General features: G+C 54.4%; 1 protein-coding gene across 1 annotated transcript; it reads left to right on the forward strand.

The window, feature by feature from the left end:
- The first annotated feature begins 128 nt into the window (after window positions 1-128).
- SHE (Src homology 2 domain containing E) lies at window positions 129-16,365 on the forward strand. Its single transcript, XM_044379092.3, has 7 exons — window positions 129-709; window positions 797-916; window positions 3,281-3,407; window positions 11,305-11,589; window positions 12,574-12,730; window positions 13,160-13,279; window positions 14,537-16,365. Exons 1-7 carry the CDS (start codon window positions 221-223, stop codon window positions 14,721-14,723), a joined length of 1,485 nt encoding a protein of 494 aa, XP_044235027.1. The 5' UTR covers window positions 129-220; the 3' UTR covers window positions 14,724-16,365.
- The last annotated feature ends 7,714 nt before the right edge of the window (window positions 16,366-24,079 follow it).

Here is a 24,079-nt window from a genome sequence, read left to right on the forward strand (position 1 = left end):
CCGGCGAGGGTGGGCAGGGCCGTCCCGCTTCGGGGGGGACGAACAGGGACGCCCCGCGCCCGCCGCCCCGCAGAGCCCGGCCCCGGGCCCCACCCCGCCGGGCTGCGCGCCGGCCGGCCGGGGACGCGGAGCAGCCCCGGGGAATGAGGCGGCCGCGGCCCCTGGCGCCCCTTCGCGTGTGCGCCGCGCCCCTCGCCCGCCTGCCCCGCGGGCCCCCCCCATGGCGGCCCGGTGGTTCAAGGAGTTCCCGCTGAACCTGAAGACGGCGTCCGAGCGCGCCCGGCCCGGTGGCGGCGGCGGCCGACTGCGCAAGAACTCGGAGGCGGGCGGCGCCGGGCCGACGCCGGGCAAGGGCCGCAAGAACTCGGCGGCGGAGCTGGGGAGCGGCAGGGCCGGCGTCGGCGCCCCCAGGGACAGCCGGCCGCCCCGGGACAGCCTGCAGGGCCTGATCCAGGCCGCCGCGGGCAAGGGCCGCAAGAACTCGCGGGCCGCCGAGGACGAGCCGCACCGGGGCGGGGCCAGGAGCGCGGGCTGCAGCACCTACATCAGCCGGCTCATCAAGGTGGACGCTCAGGAGAAGAGCGTCAAGAGCGCCAGCAGCAGCGGCAGCAGCGGCAGCAGCAGCAGCTGCCCTTCCTCGGCGTCCTCCTCCCCTGCGTCGCTGGGCCCCGAGCTGGACAAGGGCAAGACGGGGAAGCAGCCCGACACGGTAAGAACGCAGCCCCCCGGGCCGCCTGTCCGCAGCGGTCGGCGAGCAGGGCGCACCTGCTTAGCCCTGGGCCGCTTTATGTTTCAGGGAAGGCGAGCCTGTGCGTCCCTCCAACATCCCGTGACAATTAAGCCACCATTTCACGTCGTTACATGTTTTTTTCATCTTGAAAAGCCCTCATTCGAAGGATGGGAGCTTTTCGGAAAGGTACCATCCATGCAATTTTGTTAGCCGTTTAGAAGAGTAACTGAGGGAGCTATTCCTGCTCTGTTCAATCTGACCTCCTTCTAAATGCGGTTTAATTTTGAAATCCAGGGGGACTGCAAAGCCAGATCTCTGTATACATCTATGCCTCTGGAGCAGAAGGAAAAGCGTGGATTTCCGAGCTCCAGGGATTGGGGGGACGGCACACACCTAGCCGCTCGTGTGCTGGTGTGGGAACTCAGGCAGTCGCCCTGGCAGATGGCCTCTCTCTCTCTCTCTCTCTCTCTCTCTCTCTCTCTCTCTCTCGCTCTCTCGGCTGCACGAGCAGCCCCAATTCCATCCGTGAGCGTCTGTTGGGCAGCAGCACAAGGAGAAGGCGCCCAGGGCTCCATGGGCTGCAGAGGGTACGGAAGGGGACAAGGAAGTGCCCTTAAGGAAATCACAGATCAGGAGAGAAGGTGTTTCCTGCTTCTTACGCCCCAGAGGTTTTCTGGGTTCCGTCCAGTGCCAGGCAGTTCAGAAAAGGAACCTGACCCTGTGAGGAGACCCACTCCAACCTTACAGAGATGATTGGGGTTTTGTTTGCTTGGTGGTTTTTTGTTGTTGTTGTTGTTGTTTTAGGGGTTTTATTTATTCGTTTGAGAGAGAGAGACATTGCGAGTGGGGGGGAGCGGCAGAGACAGAGGGAGAAGAGGAAGCCAACTGCCCGCTGAGCAGGGAGCCTGACGCGGGGCGCAATCCCAGGACCCTGAGATCATGACCTGAACCAAAGGCAGACGCTTCACCCACTGAGCCACCCAGGCGCCCCTGTTTGCTTGTTTCTAAAACTCACTCTTCTGGGTGAAAAAAGGGAGAGAAGAGCTCGGACGGCGCTTGCAGACCCCAGCCGAGGCTGTCACTTCCTGTCGTGGGCACTTCAGCTTTCTCTTGCCCAGGCTGCGGACGCGCTGCCTCCCTGGGTGTCATCAGGGGTCCGCGGCGCCTACCGTGTGTGTCTGCACTGGCCCATCTGTCGTCCTCCACTCCTCCTTCCCGCAGGTATTGACAGGATGCCTGTGCGTGCTGGCCCCGGGGTGGGGCAGGTGGAGAGACAGCAGAACCCGCTCACCCAGATATTAGCCAGTGGTCCCCCTGACTGTTGGGCTCCATCTGAGCAGATCTAAGCACCTCGCAGCCCAGGGCTGAGTGCCGGCCTCAAGTCCCTCTCCGTCCGGGGACCGCGGCCCCGGTGGGCAGCCCCCGTCGCAGGCAGTGAGGAGGACCGAGCTGGGGGTGCTCTGCAGTGGCTGCCAGGGCATCACCTGTAGATGGCCGCCATGTCTCAGGCCGTCTGCTCCCAGGCAGGCTGCACCCCCATGTCTCCCTGTGCCTCTGAACCGGGAGCTCTTTGGAGAGTGTAGCAGGACCTGGGGCTTCCTCCCTTGATTCTGACTGGCCTTTCTTTGCCCTCCGGTTCTGATTCCTGTCTTTCTCTCCCCTGGAGTGAGGAGTTGATACTCTCCCAGCTGTGCGTTGTTGGAGCCATACTGCTATCCGCCAAGTGCTGGGCTTCCCCCCCCACCCCCCGCCCCGTACAATTCTCACAAAACTGTTCCTCCCTGAGAAGAGCCTGTCAAGCTCAGGGTCCCTGACCAGCACCGGCGCCGGCACCCGGCAGCTACAGAGTAGAACTGATCACATACACCACCTTTCCGGGCACCTTTCTGTTTTTGGAAGATTAGATGCTTTCTGCCACAAACACCCGCCACAACTCTGACTGTGGCCTGGGAGGCTCCATCCGCCTGTGAATTACTGAACCTAGAACTCCTCCAGGACTGGTCAGTTCTGTTTCTTAGACTTACTATGAAGCCTGTCCCTTCAGAGGTGTTACCCCTTGAGGACCAGAAGCAGCTTTGGTGTCATTGCGAGTCCCTCGCGGTGTCAGGCCAGTGCTGGCAGATGCCCAGTGATCGCTGGGGGACCAGCGGACTTCTGTGTGTTACCCACCAGGTTGGCACTGAAAAGACCAACACTCCAGGGAAGGTGCTAGACCAGTTCTGTTCATTCTTCTTTACCGTGACCAACCCCCCACGCCTACCACCCAGCCCTGTCACACTGCCACCCCCAAGTGCACTCCTGCTTGGGGAGAGCGCAGGCATGAAGAGATGCTGGGACACGAGCCAGAGTGTGGGTGAATTGTTGCCAGTTAGACCGCCAAGATAAATCACGTCTGTCCCCTTGAAACATGGCTAATAACCTGATCCAATGAGAGCGCCCTTCAAAACTGGCTGGAGAGCTCGCCTTTGAGCCCCCAGGTCCTAGTAGCTGATACCATGGCCATCCTGGAATGTGATAACCCTGGCAGCTCTCCTCTCTGGTTCTTTCAAGGTCATCATTTTAGAAGACTACGCCGACCCTTACGATGCCAAAAGGACGAAAGGTCAAAGGGACGCAGAGAGAGCAGGGGAGAATGACGGCTACATGGAGCCCTACGACGCGCAGCAAATGATAACAGGTGTGTGAGCAGGTGCCCGTGGGGGCGGAGTCTCGCGCACCGGCGGTGAGAGGGACCGACCGGGGTATGTGGGGAAGAGAGAGGACGTGGTTTAATCAGACCTTACTGACTGGAAGAAACAGAAATCAGACCCGGAAGTTAGGTCAAAATATCTAGTTAATTTCCTTTCTGGTTTTGTATCCTTCAGTGTTAGAATTTGCAGGGTCTTTAAAGTTTTCCTAATTCTGTGCAAAATGACACTTGTGAGTTTGCAGACGTGCTCAGAGCGTGACCTTCAGTGTCAGGAGTGTGTATGTGCGTGTCTTGGCTGCTTTGGAATCTTTGACACTCATGATGGGAGCTGTGAATCTCTACCAGGGGACTTCACGCGGTTAGCAGATGCGCACGTGACGTGACCCTCCGTGTTATGGTGGGAGATAGATTTCCCAACGAGCTCTATGATACTGGAGCAGAAAAACCAATGAGATTCATGGCATGAGCCGGCCATGCGATGCAAGCCTCACACCAGAGTCAACTGATCTCGTGACCTTTCAAGTTGGAACAGTTCCAACTTGAGCAAAGCAATCACCTATCATGTTTTTTTTATGATTTTATTTTTTTATTTGTCAGAGAGAGAGAGAGAGAGTGCGCAAGCAGGGGAAGCAGCAGGCAGAGGGAGAAGCAGACTCCCTGCTGAGCAAGGAGCCCGATGCGGGACTCGATCCCAGGACCCTGGGACCATGACCGGAGCTGAAGGCAGACACTTAACTGACTGAGCCACCCGGGCACCCCACAATCACTTATCATTTTTAGTGTCAAACTCTTCCCTTTTAGTCATAATTCTCTTAAGTTTGTATAAATGGTACTTAAAAATAACGTGAACTAAGTTAGATTTATTTGTGAAATTTAGAGTCAATAATTTATTCACCCAATTTTAAAAAATGTTCTTTAATCCATAATGAAAAAACGCCTTTCTGAGTGCTGACCCCTGGCATGCTGAGTGTTTCATGCCTGGGGAAGGACTCGTTGGCCACACATTCCAGACTGTCTCCCCTGTTTGGAAACAGACTGAAAAGCTGTCAGGCGCGGGCTTTGCAGACCTGGTCTCAGAGGAGGTGAGCACAGGGGACTCAGCATCCTGGAAGGGTCAGGACAGGCTTCAGAATGAAAATGAGCTACCGCAGGAAAGGGGCGCCGTGTCCTGCTTCCCTGCTTACAGAGATAAGGCTGCGCGCTGGGGAGGGTGTACCCTGGCCAGGCTGTGACCCTGAAGGTCACTGGACTGTGACCTCTAATGAAATCTGTGAATGAAAGGAAGTGAAAATGAACTTAGTCAGAATTTTAAAAAATATCAGAGGCCTGAAAGGAATAGGGGAAAAGATTTACTTTTACATAAAATTGAGGGAAAAGATATTAAAAAAAAAAAAAAAAGATATTCTTTTAAAGAAAAAGATAATTTTGACTTATCTTTCTTTTGTCCTTTGGTTTTTATTCTTCTTTTTCTCATTAACCGGCATGAGTAATTTATCTACACTGTCCAGCTGTTTATTTGTGGGGCCACATGATAATGGGGGGGGAAGGCCCTGCTTTTTACCCCCCATTTAATGCCCACAAGACTCTGTGTGCTCCTGGACTCCAGTCCTCTCGCTTTGGTACAAAATCAGAGAGATTCTTACTTGCCTATGCTCGTAGAGCTTTTAAGAAGCAAAGCGGAAAGTAGAACCGAGATTTCCCCACTCCAGATTGGGTAGCCTGTTTCCTACACCAAGTTGTCTCTGGACACATTTGAAACGATGGATGCAAAAGCCCTTTATACATAAGTAAGGCATCTTTCCACCCAGACCCACAAACAAGGTTGTACTGAAAAATCAGAATCGTCTGATACGAAATAAATGTGATGATAATAATGGTGCTTAATATTAGAGCAGTTATTAAGTGCCAGCCTGTGTTTACACCTTATGTGAAAACATTTGTTTAGGAATATAAGATTCGGGGCGCCTGGGTGTCTCAGTCGTTAAGCGTCTGCCTTCGGCTCAGGGTGTGATCCCAGCGTTCTGAGATCGAGCCCCACGTCAGGCTCCCTGCTCTGCTGGGAGCCTGCTTCTCCCTCTCCCACTCCCCCTGCCTGTGTTCCCTCTCTTGCTGTCTCTCTCTCTGTCAAGTAAATAAATAAAAAATCTTTTTTAAAAAAAGGAATATAAGATTAAGGTATTCAATTGGGGAATAAATTCAAATTTATTCAACATTTAAATTACTAACTTTTAAAAAATTGCTAGCATATTTTGTCTTAAGAAAATCCATGAATTTTAAAGTCTCATATCAAAAAGTACCTTCTCAATCAGTGCAGAGAATACAGCTCTAGCTCTCCCCGCGCGCCCGTGGCTGGATAGAATAACAGGAAGGGAGTTTATCAGAAGCTGGAAATAAAAGATTTGCTGCTGGGGTTTTTTTGTTTTTGTTTTTGTTTTTGTTTTTTTTAAACGTTCCACTTTTTTTGTTCAGTTTGCTCCCTTGTATGCTTGGTGGCCATGTCCCATTTCAGAAATGTTTATTTCTTAAAAACATTAGGGATTTTTCTTTAGTTTCAGCATTTTCTAGGAGATGGAGAGGCTCTAGGGAACGCCAGCCCCGTCCTGCCTCGCGGGCGCCCGCGCAGTGGGGGTGGCCCACCGGATCCAGCACTGTTCGTGATGTGCGTTTACAACATCCCACAGATGCTTCTTAGGCATTTATTTACCGTGAACCAGGCCCTGCGCTGGGCGCTGGGCATCCAGGAAACGAGACGCACATGACCCCTGTGCTCACGGACCAACCTTACAACCCAAGAGGCAAACAGACCTAACACCAACAGACAAGAAACTGTGTCCTGGAAAAGTGCAGTGAGTGCCGTGAAGGACAGGGTAGGAATCACCGTCTGCACCAGTGAACAGAGCAAGAACCAGAAAAGGCATTTATCTCTTTCCTGTGGCCCAATCACTGTGGGACCCAGGCTCCCTGGATCCCCGCAAAACTTTGCTCTTAACTTTGAAAGCTAAGAATTTTAAGTTTACAAATAAATTCCGCCTTAGATTTACCCAAAGGATTGTTCATAAAAAGACAGGATTATGAATACAAGGCAGTATTACTGTAAACCTCTCTGTCGTTCCTGCTAAAGTGGCAGAACATTTTAGCTCAACCCTTAGCAGAAAGTCTCCGTAGTTTAGCGTGACGAGCTCCACGGGCAGGGTCTTCAGCCGTCCTGAGACCGCGTCATTCAGTGGCAGAGCTGCTTCCAAAGCTGGCATCCTGTCAGTTGACACCAGGCTTACCAGCCACCTGCCTCAACCCTGCAGGCCTGTGCAGGGGTGGCAGACGTGCCTGGTCTGCAGTGAGGGCGCCCAGGTTCGGAACCATTCCACGCCATGTCCGCATGGACAGCAGAGGCACCGGGTCCTCCGGGTCCGCTTTTACTCACCCGTATCCTGTCTCAGGTGGTTTTCAGTCTTATATTTGCCTACAAATGGTTTTGCTGGCTTGTTCAAATAGTCAAATCTAAAGGAGAACCTCCGTGTTGGGGGTCCATTTAAAAATCCATTAAGGAGGGGCGCCTGGGTGGTGCAGTCGTTAAGCGTCTGCCTTGGGCTCAGGGCGTGATCCCAGCGTTCTGGGATCGAGCCCCACATCAGGCTCCTCCACTGGGAGCCTGCTTCTTCCTCTCCCACTCCCCTTGCTTCTGTTCCCTCTCTTGCTGCCTGTCTCTGTCAAATAAATAAATAGAATCTTTAAAAAAAAATCCATTAAGGAAAAAAATATAGAATGCTTTTTGATTTATCTAATTTGTCTATACTTCCCTTGTAAAACTTAAATTTCAGGGCTCCTGAATTATAACTGCTTTTATTCAGATATTTAGTTTTGATAAGAAAATATGCAAGTCATTTTATTTATTTGTTTTTTAGAGAGAGCTGGGGGAGGGGCAGAGGGAGAGAGAATCTCAAGCAGACTCCCCGCCGAGCTTGGAGCCTGACACAGGGCTTGATCTCACGACCCCGAGAGCACCTGAGCCAAGATCATGACCTGAACCAGACATCAAGAGTCAGTCGCTTAACTGACAGAGCCACCCAGGCGCCCCTATTTGTCGTTTTAAATCAAAAGTGAGAGTTGGAATAAAAGATGTGACAAGAAACAGCCCTTTTCTGATTCTGAGGGAGAAACAGCCTACAAGTCTGTCAGTTACCGCTTTGCAAGCGCTGCGAGATGCATGGGAAATGGGGTCAGCATTCTGCGGGAACTCCGGGGTGTCGAGGCAGGGCGGGAGCCGGCGGTAAACGGCTCCCCTGGCCGCGCACGGCCTCGGTTTATTCACCTGTGAAAACGGAACACACGTTTCTCACTGCATCACACGGCTTCTCCGAGATGCCGGTGTGACACGCCCCGTGCGCGTGTGGAGGTGGCGGTGTGACACGCCCCGTGCGCGCATGGAGGTGGCGGTGTGACACGCCCCATGTGTGTGTGGAGATGCAGGTGTGACACGCCCCGTGCGCGCGTGGAGGTGGCGGTGTGACACGCCCTGCGTGCGTGCGGAGATGCAGGTGTGACACGCCTTGTGCACACGTGTCCAACGCATCTAGTCATTATTTAGACACTCCAGAGAGAGTTGTGTTTTCAAAGAAAGTTCCAGACAAGCGTAGAGGAACCGTAATTGCCAGCTACAGCCGTCTTAGTGAAGGACGGGCTCCGTCTTGTGTGGGCTCAGGTCGGCCTGGCGGTTGCTGTTTATCTACCAGCCGCCGCGTTCTGTTGTGGCCGCAGTAAATGGCCTCTGTCGGCAGAGCCGGGGCGTAGCTTCCTCTCACCGTTTCCTCCTCCTCGGGCCGTTTCCTCCCGGAGCCGGCTCTGCACGTCAGGGGCTATTCTCCCCCAGGAAGGTCGGCCCGCAGGCCGCGATTGTTTCTGTTTCTATGGTGCCGCGGGTTGGGGGCGCCAGGTGCTGGGGTGGAAGGCTACTCCCTCCAAGGGCGGGGGGCCCGCGCTCAAGCCCTGGTTTCCCCTAATTAAACATTGTTTTAAAGGTGATACTTTGCAGATTCTGCCCAGCCCAGGGCCATCCCGGGGAGGAGCTCTGCTGCCTGCGTGCTTCCCCGGGCCTCTCCCGCCGCGGGCGCACAGCCGTCCCAAGGACAGGGGGGCAGCGCCTCACCTCACGCAAACGTGTGCTAAGCACCCAAGATCCTAATTACTGTACGGCGTTTCAGCACAAATGTTGACAATTCCTTGTGAGCAGGACTCCTGTGTCTTAAGGTTGGAATCCACCGTCCTTTCAAGTCGGCTGGGACGGAGTTGAAGGGAGCACCACGGGAAAGGTGACCCCCGCCTGCGCCAGGCCGTCCAAACTGAGGGCAAACTTAGGTTTTGCTCAGAAACTTACAATTTCTGAGTTCACCCTTTGAATTCTGTGGTGTTTTCTTGTTCCTTTTTCTTAGCCCTGCAGAAACATTCCTGTTAAGAAATCCCAGCCGATCTTCCCGAGCCAGGAGCACGGTGTGTTTCTCATTCCCCATGACTTGTCTGGAATAGCGTGAGGGAGGCACAGGGTGGAAAGTCGAGAGGTGTGGACGGACAGGCAGCCCTGGGTCCTGCCCCAGCTCCCTGCAGGCCCTCACACAGCCCCGGGCACCGTCCTGACCCGGGGACGGGAGCTCCCACATGTCCATGTGGGCGTTCAGGCCCAGGGAGAAGCCCTCTCCTTGCCCGGGAACTAGCAATGACGGGATGGCTATGGAGGGCAGGAGGAGCTCAGACGGGGGCTCTGGGGACCGGCGAGTGTGCAAGTGCTTCTCAGGCTTCACTTCCCACGAGAACTCCGTGCCCCAGACCAGCTTTATTGGGGCCCCTGGTGAGGGGAGCGGGCATCGGGGGTCCCTGACGCTTGATGCAGGCTGTAGGGCTGGAGCCGGCGACGGTCAGGGGCCCATCCAGGATTAGAACCTAATCCTGAAACCAGTGTCACCCTTTTGAGTTTCGTGTCCTGATTTTCCTCCTTTCCCTTAAATGTTCATCTATTGCCCCCTCCTCATGACTGAAGTCAGTAACTCTACTCCCGAGTGTCTTCGTGCTATTTTAAGTTACCGGCATTGTGCTCTCCCGACCCTCCCCTGCTCACCTGGCCACCCCTCCACGTCTTTGCCGGCACCTCCTCCTACACCCGCCCAGAGCTGAAGCAGCCCCCGCTCTGCCTTTGACCCTCTCCTTTTCTCTGCTGGTTGCTTCCGATTTCACGGACTAGCAGCCTTCCTTCACGTGTGAGTAGCCCTGTGAGGTGCACCTGGGAGCGTCATCTCTCTGAGCCCCACGTCCACACTGCCGGGGGCTCCTCCCCTCCCTCTCCCACCAGCCATCCAGTCAGCCCTTAGCCCGACTGTGTGCCCTCCGAAGCTCAGACATGACGGTCCCTGCCCGGCAGTCTCCCCAGCGCTGGGAGTGCAGACCCGGCAACAGAGAGGCCGGGAGGAGGGCAGGCCCGGAGCGGCGGGGACGTGTGGCCGTGGTGGCGGGGAGGTGGGCCGGAGAGAGGAGGAGACGCGGGGTGAGACTTCCACAGCGGGGTCCCCAGGACACAGGGCACGGCCGCACGTGCAGAGAACATCAGCAGTTCCATCTGGTTGGAGTCGAGAAGTGGGTTTTGAGGGGGATGGGGCAGGGTGGCGTGAAGAGAATTGGAGGAGGAAGGTGGTCTGGCCGTGGCAGGTGTCCCAGGTGCGGAGCCGCTCGCGCTTTGTACGTAGACATAGGAGAGCTCACGGCTGAAGTGGTGCCCTGAGACGCTCGTGCATAGAAGGTTCTTGACTGTGCAGGGGGCGGGAAGGCTTCCCGGCGGGCGTTTAGAAGAACGATGGCGTGCTCTGCACTGTCTAGACGCCCCTGCCAAGGCCTCTGGACCCCAAGCTGGTCGGTCGCAGGCACTGCGGGCTCCTTCCCACTGGGGCTGCTTAGCTGCTGGCTGTTGGCTTTCGCATCCTTAACTTCCAGTGAAACACAAGTGTTAGAGCACAGACGATGGGTCGCCTGCGAACAGTCTGAACAGTGTGTCCTTGCCTTTGAAACGCATTTTTGGGGCCTGGCGGGCCCGCTCTGCAGCTCCCCACCCCGTCTCCCCTCCTGGCCTCCGGCCCCTGAATTTACCTCTCACTCCCCCTGTGGGAACAGGCCCTCTGCGGTCCCCGCTCCGTATCTGCACTCACGCAGCTTCTTCCCCTGGAAGTGACCTTCTCTATCAGCGCGAACCCGTCTTCCATTTCTCTTCCACTTGGAGTCCATCCAAGTGCGGCCACGGAGAGCGTGGCTTCGGGAGCCCAGCTTCCTGCTCCTGCATCCAGGCTCTGCCACGTTTGGGTGAGGACGGCTTCCTCCAACTTTGTGCCTCAGGCTTCGCTTCTGTGAAATTAGGGAAGCAACAGTACCCACCTTGCAGGGCCGTCGTGAGGCTCACAGAGGCACCGTCGAGGGCGTTGGCTGTTGTCATTTATGCCGCAGCTATCAGCCTGCGGTATCATTTGGGAATGTGTCTGGCTTCCTCTATTTGGAAACTGCCCAGAAGTGCAGAACTGTGTCCAGCGTACGTAGCTACCTCCCCCCGGTGTATGCAGCCCGGCGCTGGGCATATAGTGGACGGTCCGTCGACCCCTGTGAGTGTACTGTGGTCTCGGCCTTCCAACAAGACGTAGAAACCCTGCAGGTGAACCGCGCTCCAGGCACAGGTGGGGCCCGGGGCTGGGGAGCAGGTTGCCTGTGGCCACGTGGCTTTCCACAAACCGTGGAAAGTGTCCCATGGTGCTCGCTGCTCGTCGGGCTGGCCAGCCGACCTGCGGCACGGAGTCACCAGTTCGTTAGGGGCTTCCGCAGCACGCTTCTGTCAAGGTTTTGTCTCCGGTGTGTCTTTCAGAAATCCGACGCCGAGGCTCTAAGGATCCCCTGGTGAAGGCTCTCCACCTGCTCGACGGTCCCTGTGAGCCAGGCGAGAACATCACAAAGACAGAGACGTTGGCCAAGAGACGGAGCTCCAAGGACCTCCTGGGGAAGCCTCCGCAGCTGTATGACACGCCCTACGAGCCTGCGGACGGGGCCTCCGATCGGAGGGCACGGCTGCCCGCGGAGGATGAGAGGCCGGCGGCCGAGTACGAGCAGCCCTGGGAGTGGAAGAAGGAGCAGATTGCCCGGGCACTGTCAGGTGAGGCCTGGCCCGCGGGGCACGTCCCCGGGACCTCACGTGCGTGGAGCCCAGGCTGAGGCCTCGAGATCGCGCCGCTTAAAAATCCCAGTCCGGTCACCGCCTTGCTTCCCAGCCGCTCGACCTACGGACTGGGAGCAGTTTTGACTACGTCTGCTCGGTGCTGCTCCTCCACCCGTTGAGATTCCTGCTCATCCGGTGGCAGTATCGGGTCCAATGCAGTGTAGACAGAGGTGTTCGGGAGGCCTGGTGGAGCAAGCTGGCTGTTTGTTTCTGTCAGTAACCCTCCTCCAGGAATCCGTTCTTTAAGTGTGAGAGTAACAGGAGGGGCAGCAGATGGGACAGGCGCTCTTCCTTTCGCTTCTCCCAGGACAGTTTTTCTGCCTGGCCGAACCCATAACCTTCTTTTTCTTCGATTTCAGAAAGTCGGGGATGTCTTTTCCCTCCAGCAGCAGAGCAAGCTGTGTGGGCCGTGGGTGGAGAGGGTGAGGCACGTGACAGCGAACATCTGAGTCCATTTTGGTTTCCACAGCCCTGTGTCGGCACCTGCTGTCCGGACGCCGAGCCGTGTGTGGCTCTGGAATGTCCATGTTCTGTCCAGTCCAGATGCCATGGTGTTTACTGCTCAGTAGTTAGTTTCCAACTGCATTTCCCTGTTTTATTATTTCCTAGTCAAAACTGCTTATTTGGTTTCATACAATGATACGTTCTTGCCTCTTTTATTCTAAATATACTGAAACTAAAATTCTTAGAAGTACACGGAACACGTGCCCTCGAGGCCCCCTCGCGCTCTGAGTCCCAGGAGCGTGGTGGTCGGGGACCCTCGCGGTGCCATCCGCCAGCCGGTCGTTTGCAGGCCTTTTAGCTGTGGTGAAGGGGCTTCCTTCCCAGGCTGAGGCCGGCGAGCAGGTGAGCAGGTCGTTGTGTCTGAAGCCCCCAGGGGTCGCCCCTGTGGGCTCCGTGTTAGATGAGCCTTCTTTCCAGTTCAGTTTGAAGGCTCCGAGCGGCCTTCCGTCAAGGAGGACGTGGGGAAGCAGCACCAGCGGCAGAAGAGCTGGACGCAGAAGATCTTGAAGCCGGCCGCCCCGGACCACGGCGACGGGGAGAAGGTGGACCGAGCCCTGCCGCTGGGGAGGCAGCCGTGAGTCTGGCCCTCATCCCCGCGGAGCACACAAGGGCTAGGAGCCTGGTGAGGGGGGGCTCGCCCGTTACATGATTACTTCGTCCAGGAACTCTGTCTGGGTGGCACTTAGTAACGAAAACCTATTTTCAAAGCGCATTGCATTGTGCAGACAAGAAAGTGCGCTGCGTGCCACGAGCCTGACTTCACATTTCATTCTCCTGCAGCGGCTGGAAACTTCTAACCCACTAGCCCTGTTAACTCGCTGTCGTATGACTGATGGGTTTGGTGATCCAGGATTACCCAAATCTGTATTTCGTCTCTTCTGAGCATGACGTAGGGTCCACATCAGGCCACTGACCTTCCAAGAGAAGCGCGTTACAAAGAACCCCTTATGGAGTGGGGCCCCGCCTGGATTTGTATTCTGATGTTGGTACCCCCCCTTTACAGTTGGTATCACGGTGCCATCACCCGCGCAGAGGCCGAGAGCCGACTCCAGCCCTGCAGAGAAGCTGGTTATCTGGTTCGAAATAGCGAGTCGGGGAACAGCAAGTACTCCATTGCACTGAAGTGAGTAGCAGAGCTGCGTGGCCCCCCCGGGGGCGCCAGCCTTTCCCATCGCGGGCGGGGCGCTGGTCAGAAAAGATCTCATCTGAGGTGGTTCGCAGGGTGTACGTATTGCCAGAAAATAGGGGGCGTTTGCTCAGACCGTAGGATGTGAAATGCTTGGATCCGAATGCAGAGTCGGTACCGGGTAGATGCCCCGTGAGGGCCTCTCTCGTCACGCGTGACTCGACTTGTGCCGTCCGTGACCTGACCTAACGTAGGCCCTCCACGAGGTCGAGCAGAGAAACCATCCCTGACAAAAAGGAGAATTTCCAAAGGGACAGTTCGGTGGTTCTTTTACTCCCCAGTGCTTCGGACTTTAATAAATGAGATCCCCTGATGTCAAAATGCCAACTGCAGTTTGGTACCAGATTCTTCTGGGGAAGGAGGAAGCGCTGCTTGCTGTTACTCCCCGGCCTGGTTGTACCACACACTCGTGTTCGCCTGGTGGGCCTGGTGGAGCTTGGATCATGGAAATTCTTGCTGTTCCGCATTCGGCGGTGCTGTGGGGAGGGTCATTGTCCGAGCCCTAACAGCGTTTCCTTCCTGAGGAAGCTGAGCCCCTGCCGCTGAAACAATCAGGCTGGAGGGGAGAGAGGCTGCGGGTGTCGGAGCAACATGGCTGGAGAGTGGGGCGGCCAGCAGACACACAATGCCAGGGGTAGCTGTGCCGCGTTCCCGCCGCGGGGCTCGTGGGTTCCATCTCCAGCCTGTGCTGCCGGCTGTCACTATACTCAACCAGGAGCAGTCCTTCCAGTTTGGGGGGTGGGAAGGGAGGAAGGAGGAAACAGGGGGTATTATTATTATTATTAATATATTTTGGGGGAGGAAAGGAGGAGGAAACCTTACATATGTCCTTGTCCCGTGACGAGGAGGCGGAGTTTAAACCTCACCCCAGTGATCTCACGCTCAGGCGTAAGCCGTTTGGTGATTTGGGAGACGGGAGATCGGGCTTTTTTTTTCTGTTTTTCTTGTTGGTCCGGTCCCTGATGATTTGTGTGTTTTAAGGACAGACAACCCAAGGATGACCCACGTTGAGCCAAGGGCCTCGAAGCCTCTGATAGCCCCCAGGAGAGCAGAGTGCATTTCTGCTCGAGTTTGTAGCAGTTGCAGGGGTGGGTGAGAACCTGTCTGCCTGGGACCCTGGCTGGCATTGCTGTCGGTAGGCAGGGACCCCTGCTCACTCATTCGTGTGTCCTCCTCAATCTTGTTCTGTTTCAGGACGAGTCAGGGGTGTGTCCACATCATAGTGGCCCAGACCAAGGACAACAAGTACACGCTGAATCAGACGAGCGCGGTCTTCGACAGCATCCCCGAGCTGGTACACTACTATTCCAACGAGAAGCTGCCCTTCAAGGGGGCGGAACACATGACCTTACTCTACCCCGTGCACAGCAAGGGGCACTAAGCTCCAGCCGGCGAAAGCCCTGGCCAGGCCCGTCCTCCCGAGCAGGGCGTCAGCCCCCGACCAGCACCGGGCACAGGGCTGGACCGCTCCATGGGAATCGGTGGGAAGTGGGACTCTCCCTGCAGCAGGCAGAGTCTTTGGCCTGACACCCATTCCGCGACACTTGGTTACTGACCTGTTGCTTTTCTACGATAAGAAATCATAATTTATCAGCTGCTTCACTCTGCAGTGGGTGTTCTGTTTGTGGGTGACTCTCAGGAAAGGTGAGTCAGGAGTCCAGGAATACCAAGGTTTTCCAAAAATGTGCCAGTCGTGACCTGGAATACCCGGTCTCTAAGCAAATCAGCAGCAATGCGGCTGGCTTTTCTGTGAGGCAATAAAGAATGATCGTGTGGACCGGAAGAGCGTGTACCGCGGACCCCGTCTTGGGGAAAAGGACGAAGAGCGGAAAACACGTGGATACGGGTGACTTGGACAGAGTGTCCTGGCTCAGCTCTGGACTCCGTGAAAATGCACGACTCCGCCGAGATTATTTTGTGGGTCAGCCTTCTAGGAAAGTTCGTGTTTTCTCAACCTCTGTGGACTTTTTCATCATCTTTAATATAAACATAAGTAGGAAGGATGATGGGCTGACTTAAGAATTGGCAATATAGGTTAAGCATCGACATCACTATAGTTCTGATTTATAGAGTACAATCACAATTTCATTTCTGATTTTTTAAAAATCTGAAAAATGTGCAAAGCTCCACAGCCGTGCTCTTGGATAATTCTACAGGACTTCTGACACGTTTGGTTTCACCTTTGGGCATTGTTGTTAGGGAACGATTTTTAATTTGTGTCCCCCAGTTAGGTTTGCTTTGTATTTTCGGGGTAAATTCTAAATATATCTATCTCTCCCCCTCGGAGATGACGGCTTGAACTGGGTCTCAAACCTGGAGTCTCTTGTGCTCTGCAGAGACCAGTGCTCCCTGCACAAAACTATCTGAAAAGACTGAGGCTTCTCCAACTACTAGTGCTTAAGAAATTAAATTAATACTCATAGTCTTGCTATCTTTATGGTTTATTGTGGACTTCAGTTGCCAGGTTACTCACTGTGAAAATAAATAAATAAAAACGCGTGAGAATGGCATTCCGTCGGGAGCCCCCGTGAGTGGCCGACAGTCACACCCGAGCAGCCGCGTCTGTCCTCTGGGTTTGCGGGGGGGCTCCCAGGGCTGGTCCAGATACATCAATGAAAAGTTCACTTTTGTAACTTCTTTTACATACACGAGAAAGGTTGATTTGGTTAATTTTTAGGAAAGCATATCTTTCTAGTTACTAGTTACCATTCTACTATTAGGATTTAGAAGTTGGTAAATACTTGCTTCTTTATTCAGTGAAGGTTGTAGCCAGAGGGTCGTGTGATCTTTGATTTAAAAAATGTGAGAGGAACCTTTTCTTACTGAATCTTGATGATTGTATTAATAGAATGTCTGTTTTTTAAATACTGATAGAATTTTTTAAATGTGTATTGGTTCATGTGTGACATCTTTAGTACAAGATTTTTTTTTAATTTAGCATCTATAGTTCCAATTCCATTCAACAAATATTTATTATCTTCCATATATGAATAATTCATTTATTAAACTTATTTTTAGTCCAACATTCTAGAAGTGAAACCTTCTTTTTTACTTAAACTTATTCTACAAAGTATAGCAGTTATCTTAAATGCTCAGAAGCTTCGTAAAGTTTTTCCGAGCGCGCTGGGTGGTGTTTGGCCGTGCCCACAGCTGTGACGCACGTGTGATGAAACAGCCTTGAAAGCAGGCCCGCTGCTCTAGGTGTGTAATTAGCTTGTGCCGTATGCTCAGTATTGTGCTTTCCCTGCACCGTTTTTCCGTGACAGTTACGTCATTTTCTTTGTGTAGCTCAAAGTGGAGTTCGGATATGGCCCAGCTCCCTCACACCATGCGGCAGGTGGTAAGAAGACGACACGCGGTAGATCAGAAGGGGCTGAGCTGCTGTTTTCTTCCTAAGGCTACGAGCCGATGACAAAACAGGGGCTTCACCAGCAGCAGTCTCCCTGTGCTCGGAAAACAGGCCGCCAGGTGTCCCTCGTGGGCGTCCCTCATGGCTTCCTGGCGGGGCCTCCTGGGCCAGCTCATCCGAACCCGTGACACCTTTCCTCTCTGAGCTCCGAGTGCTTGGGCTTCCTGTCCTTTTGTCTCGATACGTGTATTTTCCCATAGTCTCCGTTCTTTTCAGTTACCTCTGTCTCCCAGAATCTTTTCTGATTCCTCCTGAAGAGGATTCTGTCCTCTAAGAAATGTGTGTGCCCCCCTGCCTGGAACGTGGTACCCCAGAGCTCCCTGCGTCGTGCTCCTTCTCGAGCGCACCCCTTTTTAAAACTGCTCTGCCCCTGCTCACCAGATGAATTTACTTAGTTGCTTCATTCAGGCCTGTAGGACATTTCTGTTTGCTACCATAGCGGTTTCTATTGGGATGAATTTCAACCAGTGGAGTTGTATGTTTAAATAAACAGGAATAAAATAGCGGAGCAGTGTTACTGTGTGTAATAAAGGAAAATATTGGGGCACCTGGGTGGCTCAGTCAGTGAAGCATCTGCCTTCAGCTCAGGTCATGATCCCGGGGTCCTGGGATCGAGCCCCGCATTGGGCTCCCTGCTCAGCGGGGAGCCTGCTTCTCCCTCTGCTCCTGCTTGTGGTCCCTCTCTCATGCTCTCTCTCTCTGTCAGATAATAAATCTTCGGGGGAAAAAAAAAAGGAAAATACTGAGGGGTGCCTGGGTGGCTCTGTCAGTTCTGTCCGACTTAATTTCAGCTCAGGTCTTTGATTTCCAGGGTGAGATTGAGCTCAGCAGGGAGTCTGCTGGAGTTTCTCTCTCCCTCTCCCTTTGCCCCTCCCCCCAATTCGTGCTCGCTCTTTCTCTCTAAAACAAATCTTTTTTTTCTTTAAAAGGAAAATGCTGATATGCCTACCCTCTTTTGGGGAGAGAAGTGTCCTTTTCAGTTATCCAGAGTACTTTCTCAAGCATTTATAAAAAGAGCCTTTATTCTTTGCTGAATCGTTATTCCTTTACTGGCCTTTGCCCGAGGATGGGGGGGTGGGCTCCAGTTTTTGCGACGGATGGTGAAATAGTTCTAATTTGTTAATTGGATTATTTAACTGCTATTACTCTGTTAATGGACATCGTTAGTGAGTAAATGTTAGTACTGGATTCAGAAGAACTGCGCGTTTGAGATATTCTTTAAACAGGGGTGGCCCTTCTGTTGTGTTACGATGTCCTTTTTCCGTCAGTCTAGGGGAAGACGATGACGTCTCCTCTCCCCCTCACACCCTTGCAGCGGAACTGCTGCGATGCTTGCCCGCACACGCGGGCCAGCGTTCGCGGTCTTTCTCCTGTCCCGGCACGGCGCTGTGTCGGCCTTCGCGTCCCCTCAGACTCCTTCCTTCTGGCCTGACTTTCGTGCCCCATTAAAGTGCACTCAGTCACATGTCGTGCTCCTGGAATCGCGACCCTGCCGAAGGAGGAGACGCTGCGCCGCTGCGCCGCTGCCCCCTGGCGGGGAGAGAGCGAACTGCCGCGGCCAGGCCGGCGCGGGGCGGGCTCTCTGAGACCCCAGCGGGCAGTGATGCGCGGCGGCTGCCATCTTGGAGTCCGGCCTTGTCGGCGGAGGCTGAGGGCGGGCGGGGGCGCTGGGCCACGAGGGGTCGTGTTTCCGCGAACGTACTGCCCAACAGATCCTTGAGATCATTTTGTCACGTTCTTAACCACTCAGTTAATCTGTTAGGGCTTTAACATGTTCAGGTAACTGATACATCCGTCGGACTTCTGAAAATGTTTGAGGACTGTGTGGGATGCCAGAGCCGTCTGTAGTGCTCTGCTAAGTTATATCCGCGAGGCTGTATCACATTTCTGGGTGCCCCCCCCCAAGAGGACTCTGAGATGTAACTCTAAATAAACATTGTTCCGAGAAAACCAGCGTGTTTGCTCGCTCTGATTCCTTTTGAGAACCCCCTCCCTTTGGAAATGCTTCCTGTGGGGGGAGCAGCGGCCGAGACTGCCGCTGGCCTGCCGCCTGTGTGGACGGAAGGGGGGAGGAAACCTCTGGACCCGCTGGCCGACCTGATGGCCGTCGCTTTTCTCGGATCACCATTAGAGCCCTTCTCTCGTGGCTTCTTCCCCGTCGGACGTGGCCCCGGAAAGCTTCACCCTGGGTTCCTTGGCATATTCTTGAGCAGACAGCTGTTGCCTTGGTCCCCAGCCGTTCCTCGGTATCTGCCTGCGTCCTGTGTTGAAGGGCTGCCTTCTTTCGTTATTGGTACCAACGCCCCATCCCACCTGTGGGAGCTGATGCTTTAGTCTGTCATGAAGCTTGAAATCAATAATTTCTCAAACTTCTACCAGGTGGTTTTGATACCCAGCCATGGCTGAGCACCACCAGTGGAAGCTACTGTTTAGAAACACACAAATACATTCATTTGAGGTTCTAGAAGGTTCTAGAAGGCTATTCTACTGAGCCTTTCAGGATCAAATTTTTAATTTCCATTAAACATTTACATAAATTGCCACCAGGTGGTACAAGTGCCTGCCGCATTTGCCCATCTCTGTGTAACAGAAAAGGACGTTTGCATTGAGAAATGTTCAACACCCGCCACGGTCCCCCAGCAATCAGAGTACCGGTTTTCGGAGTCCAGGTGGCGCATGTTTGTAAGATCCCAGGGTTTGGCAGCTGTTGCGTGTCAGACCCCGACCCCGTGAAAGGTCAAGTATGAGCGATGGGACTAGCCCCTCACCGCACCACCTGTGCTGCTTAAACCGATACTCTCATACGGTACCTGTCTTTAACCCTCCCTAACCTCGTGAGCCAGGTGCAGGCTCATTGTTCGGATCAGGACACCTTGTCCTGGGTCCGTCACGGAGTGCGCGCTGGGGTGCAGACCACAGCCTCCCGTCACTGCCTGCACGCTCCCGTCGAGACAGGAGCGCTGCAGAAGCCCCCACATGTGAAGAACACGATCAAACCAGCGGGACAAGGGCTGTTAAACCAGCCACTTGGTTTAGTTAACAAGTGAAAAATAACGTTTAAAAAAAAGCACAGCAGCCAAGGAGTGGAAGCAAACCAAGTGCTCATGGACAGACGGACGGAGAAACTCAGTGTGCTGACAACACAGAATGGAGTACCAGCCTCAGAGGAGGCAAACCCTGGCACCTGCAAGAGCGCGATGAAGCTGGAGGGCGTTCTGTTGAGTGAAATGAACCGGTCACAAGAAGACACAGATTGAAGATTCCACTTCTCTGAGAAACCCAGTCAAATTCACAGACACAGCGTGGTGGGCACCAGGCCTGGGCAGAGCGGGGAAACGGGGAGTTCTTTAATGGCTCCGAGTGTTGGTTTTGCAGAAGATGCAATGTTCTGGAGGCTGTGTACACAGTAATGTAAACATACGTAAAAGCACTGAAGTGTTCACATGGAGACGGTTCAGTGGAGGGGCGCCTGGGCGGCCCAGTCGGTTACGCATCTGCTCCTGGCTCAGGTCGTGATCTCGGGGTCCTGGGATCCAGCCCCCCACCTTGGGCTCCCTGCTCAGTGGAGAGCCTGCTTCTCTCTCTCCCTCTGCCTGCTGCTTCCCACCCACCTGCTCCTGCACACTCTCGTGCTCTCTCTCTCTGTCTCTCAAATAAATAAAATCTTCTTTAAAAAAATGGTTCAATGGAAAATTTTGTTACGTGTCTTTTACCACAGGGGGAAAAAGACCAATGCCAGTGTCTTAGACATCCAGAGACCAATGGGCTCTCTCCCGTACGTGAGCCCCGTGGACTCCAGCCGGGGAAGCAGAATGGGGTTTGAGGTGTGGTGTTCACCACCGGACAAACCCACGCTGGGTCTGAGGGCCTGTCCTTTCCTCAGCATGGGTGAGGGCTCCACGGCAGAACCAGGTGCTCCGAAGCCCTGACAATCCACATGTTGTCAGCTATCCAGGGGGTGTGCCTTGAAACATGTGGATTACCACTTCCAAAATCCACAAGGAGCACCCGAATGACCTCCCCACATTGTGAATCATTGCGTACACGCCACGGCATGCCCTTGATTCGGGCTTAAAACGCCCCCTACAGGATATTATTGTAACGTTCAGATTGCCCTCTGATTTATGTTCCTAAACAGGATTGACTAGTCTATTGGACTGAGGGGAAGACGCATTAGTATGTGCAGTGAAAGCTAATTAGACCATCAAGGTATCAACCAGTGTGTTGCTGACGAGTGAAAATCATGGTTTACAGTAACGATAGCTAAGAAAGACTCGGGGGCACCGGCTGGGCTCAGTCCGTTGTACGTGCAACTCCATCTCCGAGTTGTGAGCTCGAGCCCCACGTCGGGTGGAGATTACTTTTTTTTTTTTAAGATTTTTTATTTATTTGACAGAGAGACAGCCAGTGAGAGAGGGAACACAAGCAGGGGGAGTGGGAGAGGAAGAAGCAGGCTCATAGCGGAGGAGCCTGATGTGGGGCTCGATCCCATAACGCCGGGACCACGCCCTGAGCCGAAGGCGGACGCTCAACCGCTGTGCCACCCAGGCACCCCGGAGATTACTTTAAAGAATAAAATCTTAAAAAAACAAGAAAAAAGAAAGAAAGAGACGTGTTCCTATTCATTTGGATTGTTTTAAATGACATGGTTGCAAGTGAAACATTCTCCCCAAAGTCCTTGCACTTTTTCAAACGGAGAATGTCAAGGCTTTGGAAAGACTCACCTAGGACTCCGTGGCAGCTTCTCCCGGGCTGCCTGGCGGCCGGCTCTTTTTAACCTCCAGTCCCACCTACTCCTCATACCTCTCAGTAACAGTCTGCACAGACAGCACAGTGTGGCCGAGCTATGCCGAAACAGAGGGCTTACAAGGGTTTAATGAAACACTTTAACTGTAAAAACATACATGCTCCTGAAAAAGTGTTTAATATGCATAAAGGAAAAGCGTGGGATATCTACCTAGTCTTTAGTGACTTCCTAAAGTGACTTCCTTGTTTTTATATATCACAAAATTGCTCAACCCCGTGTGTACCGGGCAGCCCCCAGCCCTCGCCAGCAGCCCCAGGCAAGCCTGTGCCCGTGGACGAGTCCGCCTGAACCCTACAACACACTGGCCGTCCGCTCCTGGAGAGCGTTTGCTCGTGAACTTGGGGACAGCCAGCATCCCGAGGAAGGGGCCGGTCCCTCCTGTGTGCCTGCAGCCAGCACCTTGCTTCAGGAAACTTTCCTCGAAAGTCTCACCATCCAAAGAGAACCACCATCTACGGGGTGTGACCATCACCCTTCCGGAGAGAGGGGGCGTAATCCGGTTTCCATGAGCACACCTGAAGCATTTCAAGGACGTTCTCCGAAGTGGTTACCACAGAAGCAGCAGAAGAAAACCCAACCATCCACGCAGAGTTCAGAGGCGAGAGCTGGGGAGGGGGGGACGTGGTCTGATTTGGTTTCTGATCAAGGGTCATTGCGAGTAAGGAACTGGCTGCTGCCCCTCCCCTCTACACCTCATCTTTTGGGGCTTGGCCGCCTCAGGGACGTGCCTTTGTGGGCTCCCGACTCCCATGGGCTTGGCTTCCCAGCCCCTGCTCACATGACAGGTGTGACAACTAAATGGGGAATTGGGGGTGAGTGGGCCAGGCCTCCGCCCACACAGGGGTTGGAAAAAGAGGACCATCCTGTGGCCCCCAGTGCCGGGGGGCCTGAGCCACATGGCGAGGACAGAGCACTGGTCTTGGAGTCAGGCAGACCGGGTTCACGGCCTAGGTCAGCCCCTTAACTTAGTCTTGGACCACTGCCCTCGCCTCAGCCGCCTCTCCCTAAACTGGCAAGAACACACCGGCAGCACCCTCAGGGGGAGCAAAGATACCGTTTGTGAAGCACGTGGGGGTGGGCCCACGAGGGGTAGCTTTGTCATCACCTACTTTTCATAGACGCTTTCTACCAAAAAGGGGCCGTGGACCTCCCAGTGACCAGCAGGGCTGCTGGTGTCCCTCTTTGCTGTCCACAGATTTTGTTTCCCTATTAACACCGTACGTTGTCGCGGAATCCCGCCTCCAGCCGAGTGGTCTCCAGCACAGGGACCCTGGACGCGGGCTGTGCAGCGGGGAGACACCACGGTCGTGAGTCAGAGGTCTGCACCCGGAGCCCGAGCTGCTCCCGACCTTCAGACCTGTCCGCGGAAACGATCCGCCGAAGGACGCCACGTCCTCACGTGGGAAGCCCCCACAGCACCCATCTCACCCTAGAAATGGCCACGGTTCACAGTCATCCTGGGGTTCATGACCACCTTCCTCAGAGCCATCTGGGGGCTTACTCAGCTACTGAACAGGAGTCCCTGCTGATCCCCAGTGCGCGCTGGCGCCGGTGCGTGCCCTGCAGGGCGGGGGTGTGCGGGGTGCCGTCCGCCCCCCAACTTCTCCCTTCTTCTCTTGCTGGGCACAGACTCCCGGGCGTCACTCTTACAACATTCAACATTTCAAAATCCCTGTTGCACAGCACTTGAACTTGAAAACCAGAATAGCGTGCCACCGTCTTCCCGGAGAATTCCACTCCTTACAAGCAGCGTAGCGAGGCTCCCGGACACGGCAAGCTGAGACCACGGGCAGCTGGAGGGAGCTACTCGAAGTTATATTAGAAGAGCATCCTTAACTGAATATTACATACATCTGTCGTATGAACGTCTCATGATTTTACTGAAAAACTTAATTTTACCCACGCTTTGGATTGTCACCTAACACTACTGGTATGAAGACAGACATGGCCAAGGTGTTGTTTCGTCTGTGTTGTGAGTGACCCGGCAGGGACTTCCGTCAGACTTTAGGGCTTGGTCAGCATTTGAAGGACAGTGCAGGACCCAAGGTCACTGGCCATCACTGCACGTGCACAGGCCCCACGGCCGGCCGGCCTGGCACCAGTGTGCCCGGGGTCCACCCTGAGGCCCAGCCACCCTCGCGCACGGCCCAGCGGTGGCGGAGTTTCCTGCCTCTGGCCGGCACTTCTCTCAGACATGGAGAAAGTCCTGGTCTCCTTCTGCTTCAAAGAAGAGGAAAGTGCTTTCCTCAGTGGCCGTCTCGGTCACTGGGTGCTCTCTGCCGTTCCCCGCGAGGCTCACCCGCTGCTCTCCGGTTCTGACGGAAAGAGCACTGTGACCATGCCAGCCGGACAGCAGTGCTGTGCAGAGGGAGGCTCCTCCTTCCATTTCCTGTCCTCGTGCCCGCTCCCGCACCCCTGCTCGGCCCACACAGCCCAGCCACCACGGCAGACATCTGCTTCCTGCGGCACTTCCTGCAAGACAGGGACCCACCTCGAGGAGACGGTGGGTCCGCAGGCACAG

The sequence above is a fragment of the Ursus arctos genome, unplaced genomic scaffold (genome assembly GCF_023065955.2).
Source record: "Ursus arctos isolate Adak ecotype North America unplaced genomic scaffold, UrsArc2.0 scaffold_2, whole genome shotgun sequence".
In the NCBI taxonomy this organism is placed as follows: domain Eukaryota; kingdom Metazoa; phylum Chordata; class Mammalia; order Carnivora; family Ursidae; genus Ursus; species Ursus arctos.

Coding starts and splice junctions, on each gene's coding strand:
- SHE (XM_044379092.3), top strand. CDS start 221: ATGGCGGCCCGGTGGTTCAAGGAGTTCCCGCTGAACCTGAAGACGGCG. Junction 11,590..12,573: donor GATTGCCCGGGCACTGTCAG/GTGAGGCCTGGC, acceptor CCTTCTTTCCAG/TTCAGTTTGAAGGCTCCGAG. Junction 12,731..13,159: donor CTGCCGCTGGGGAGGCAGCC/GTGAGTCTGGCC, acceptor CCCCCTTTACAG/TTGGTATCACGGTGCCATCA.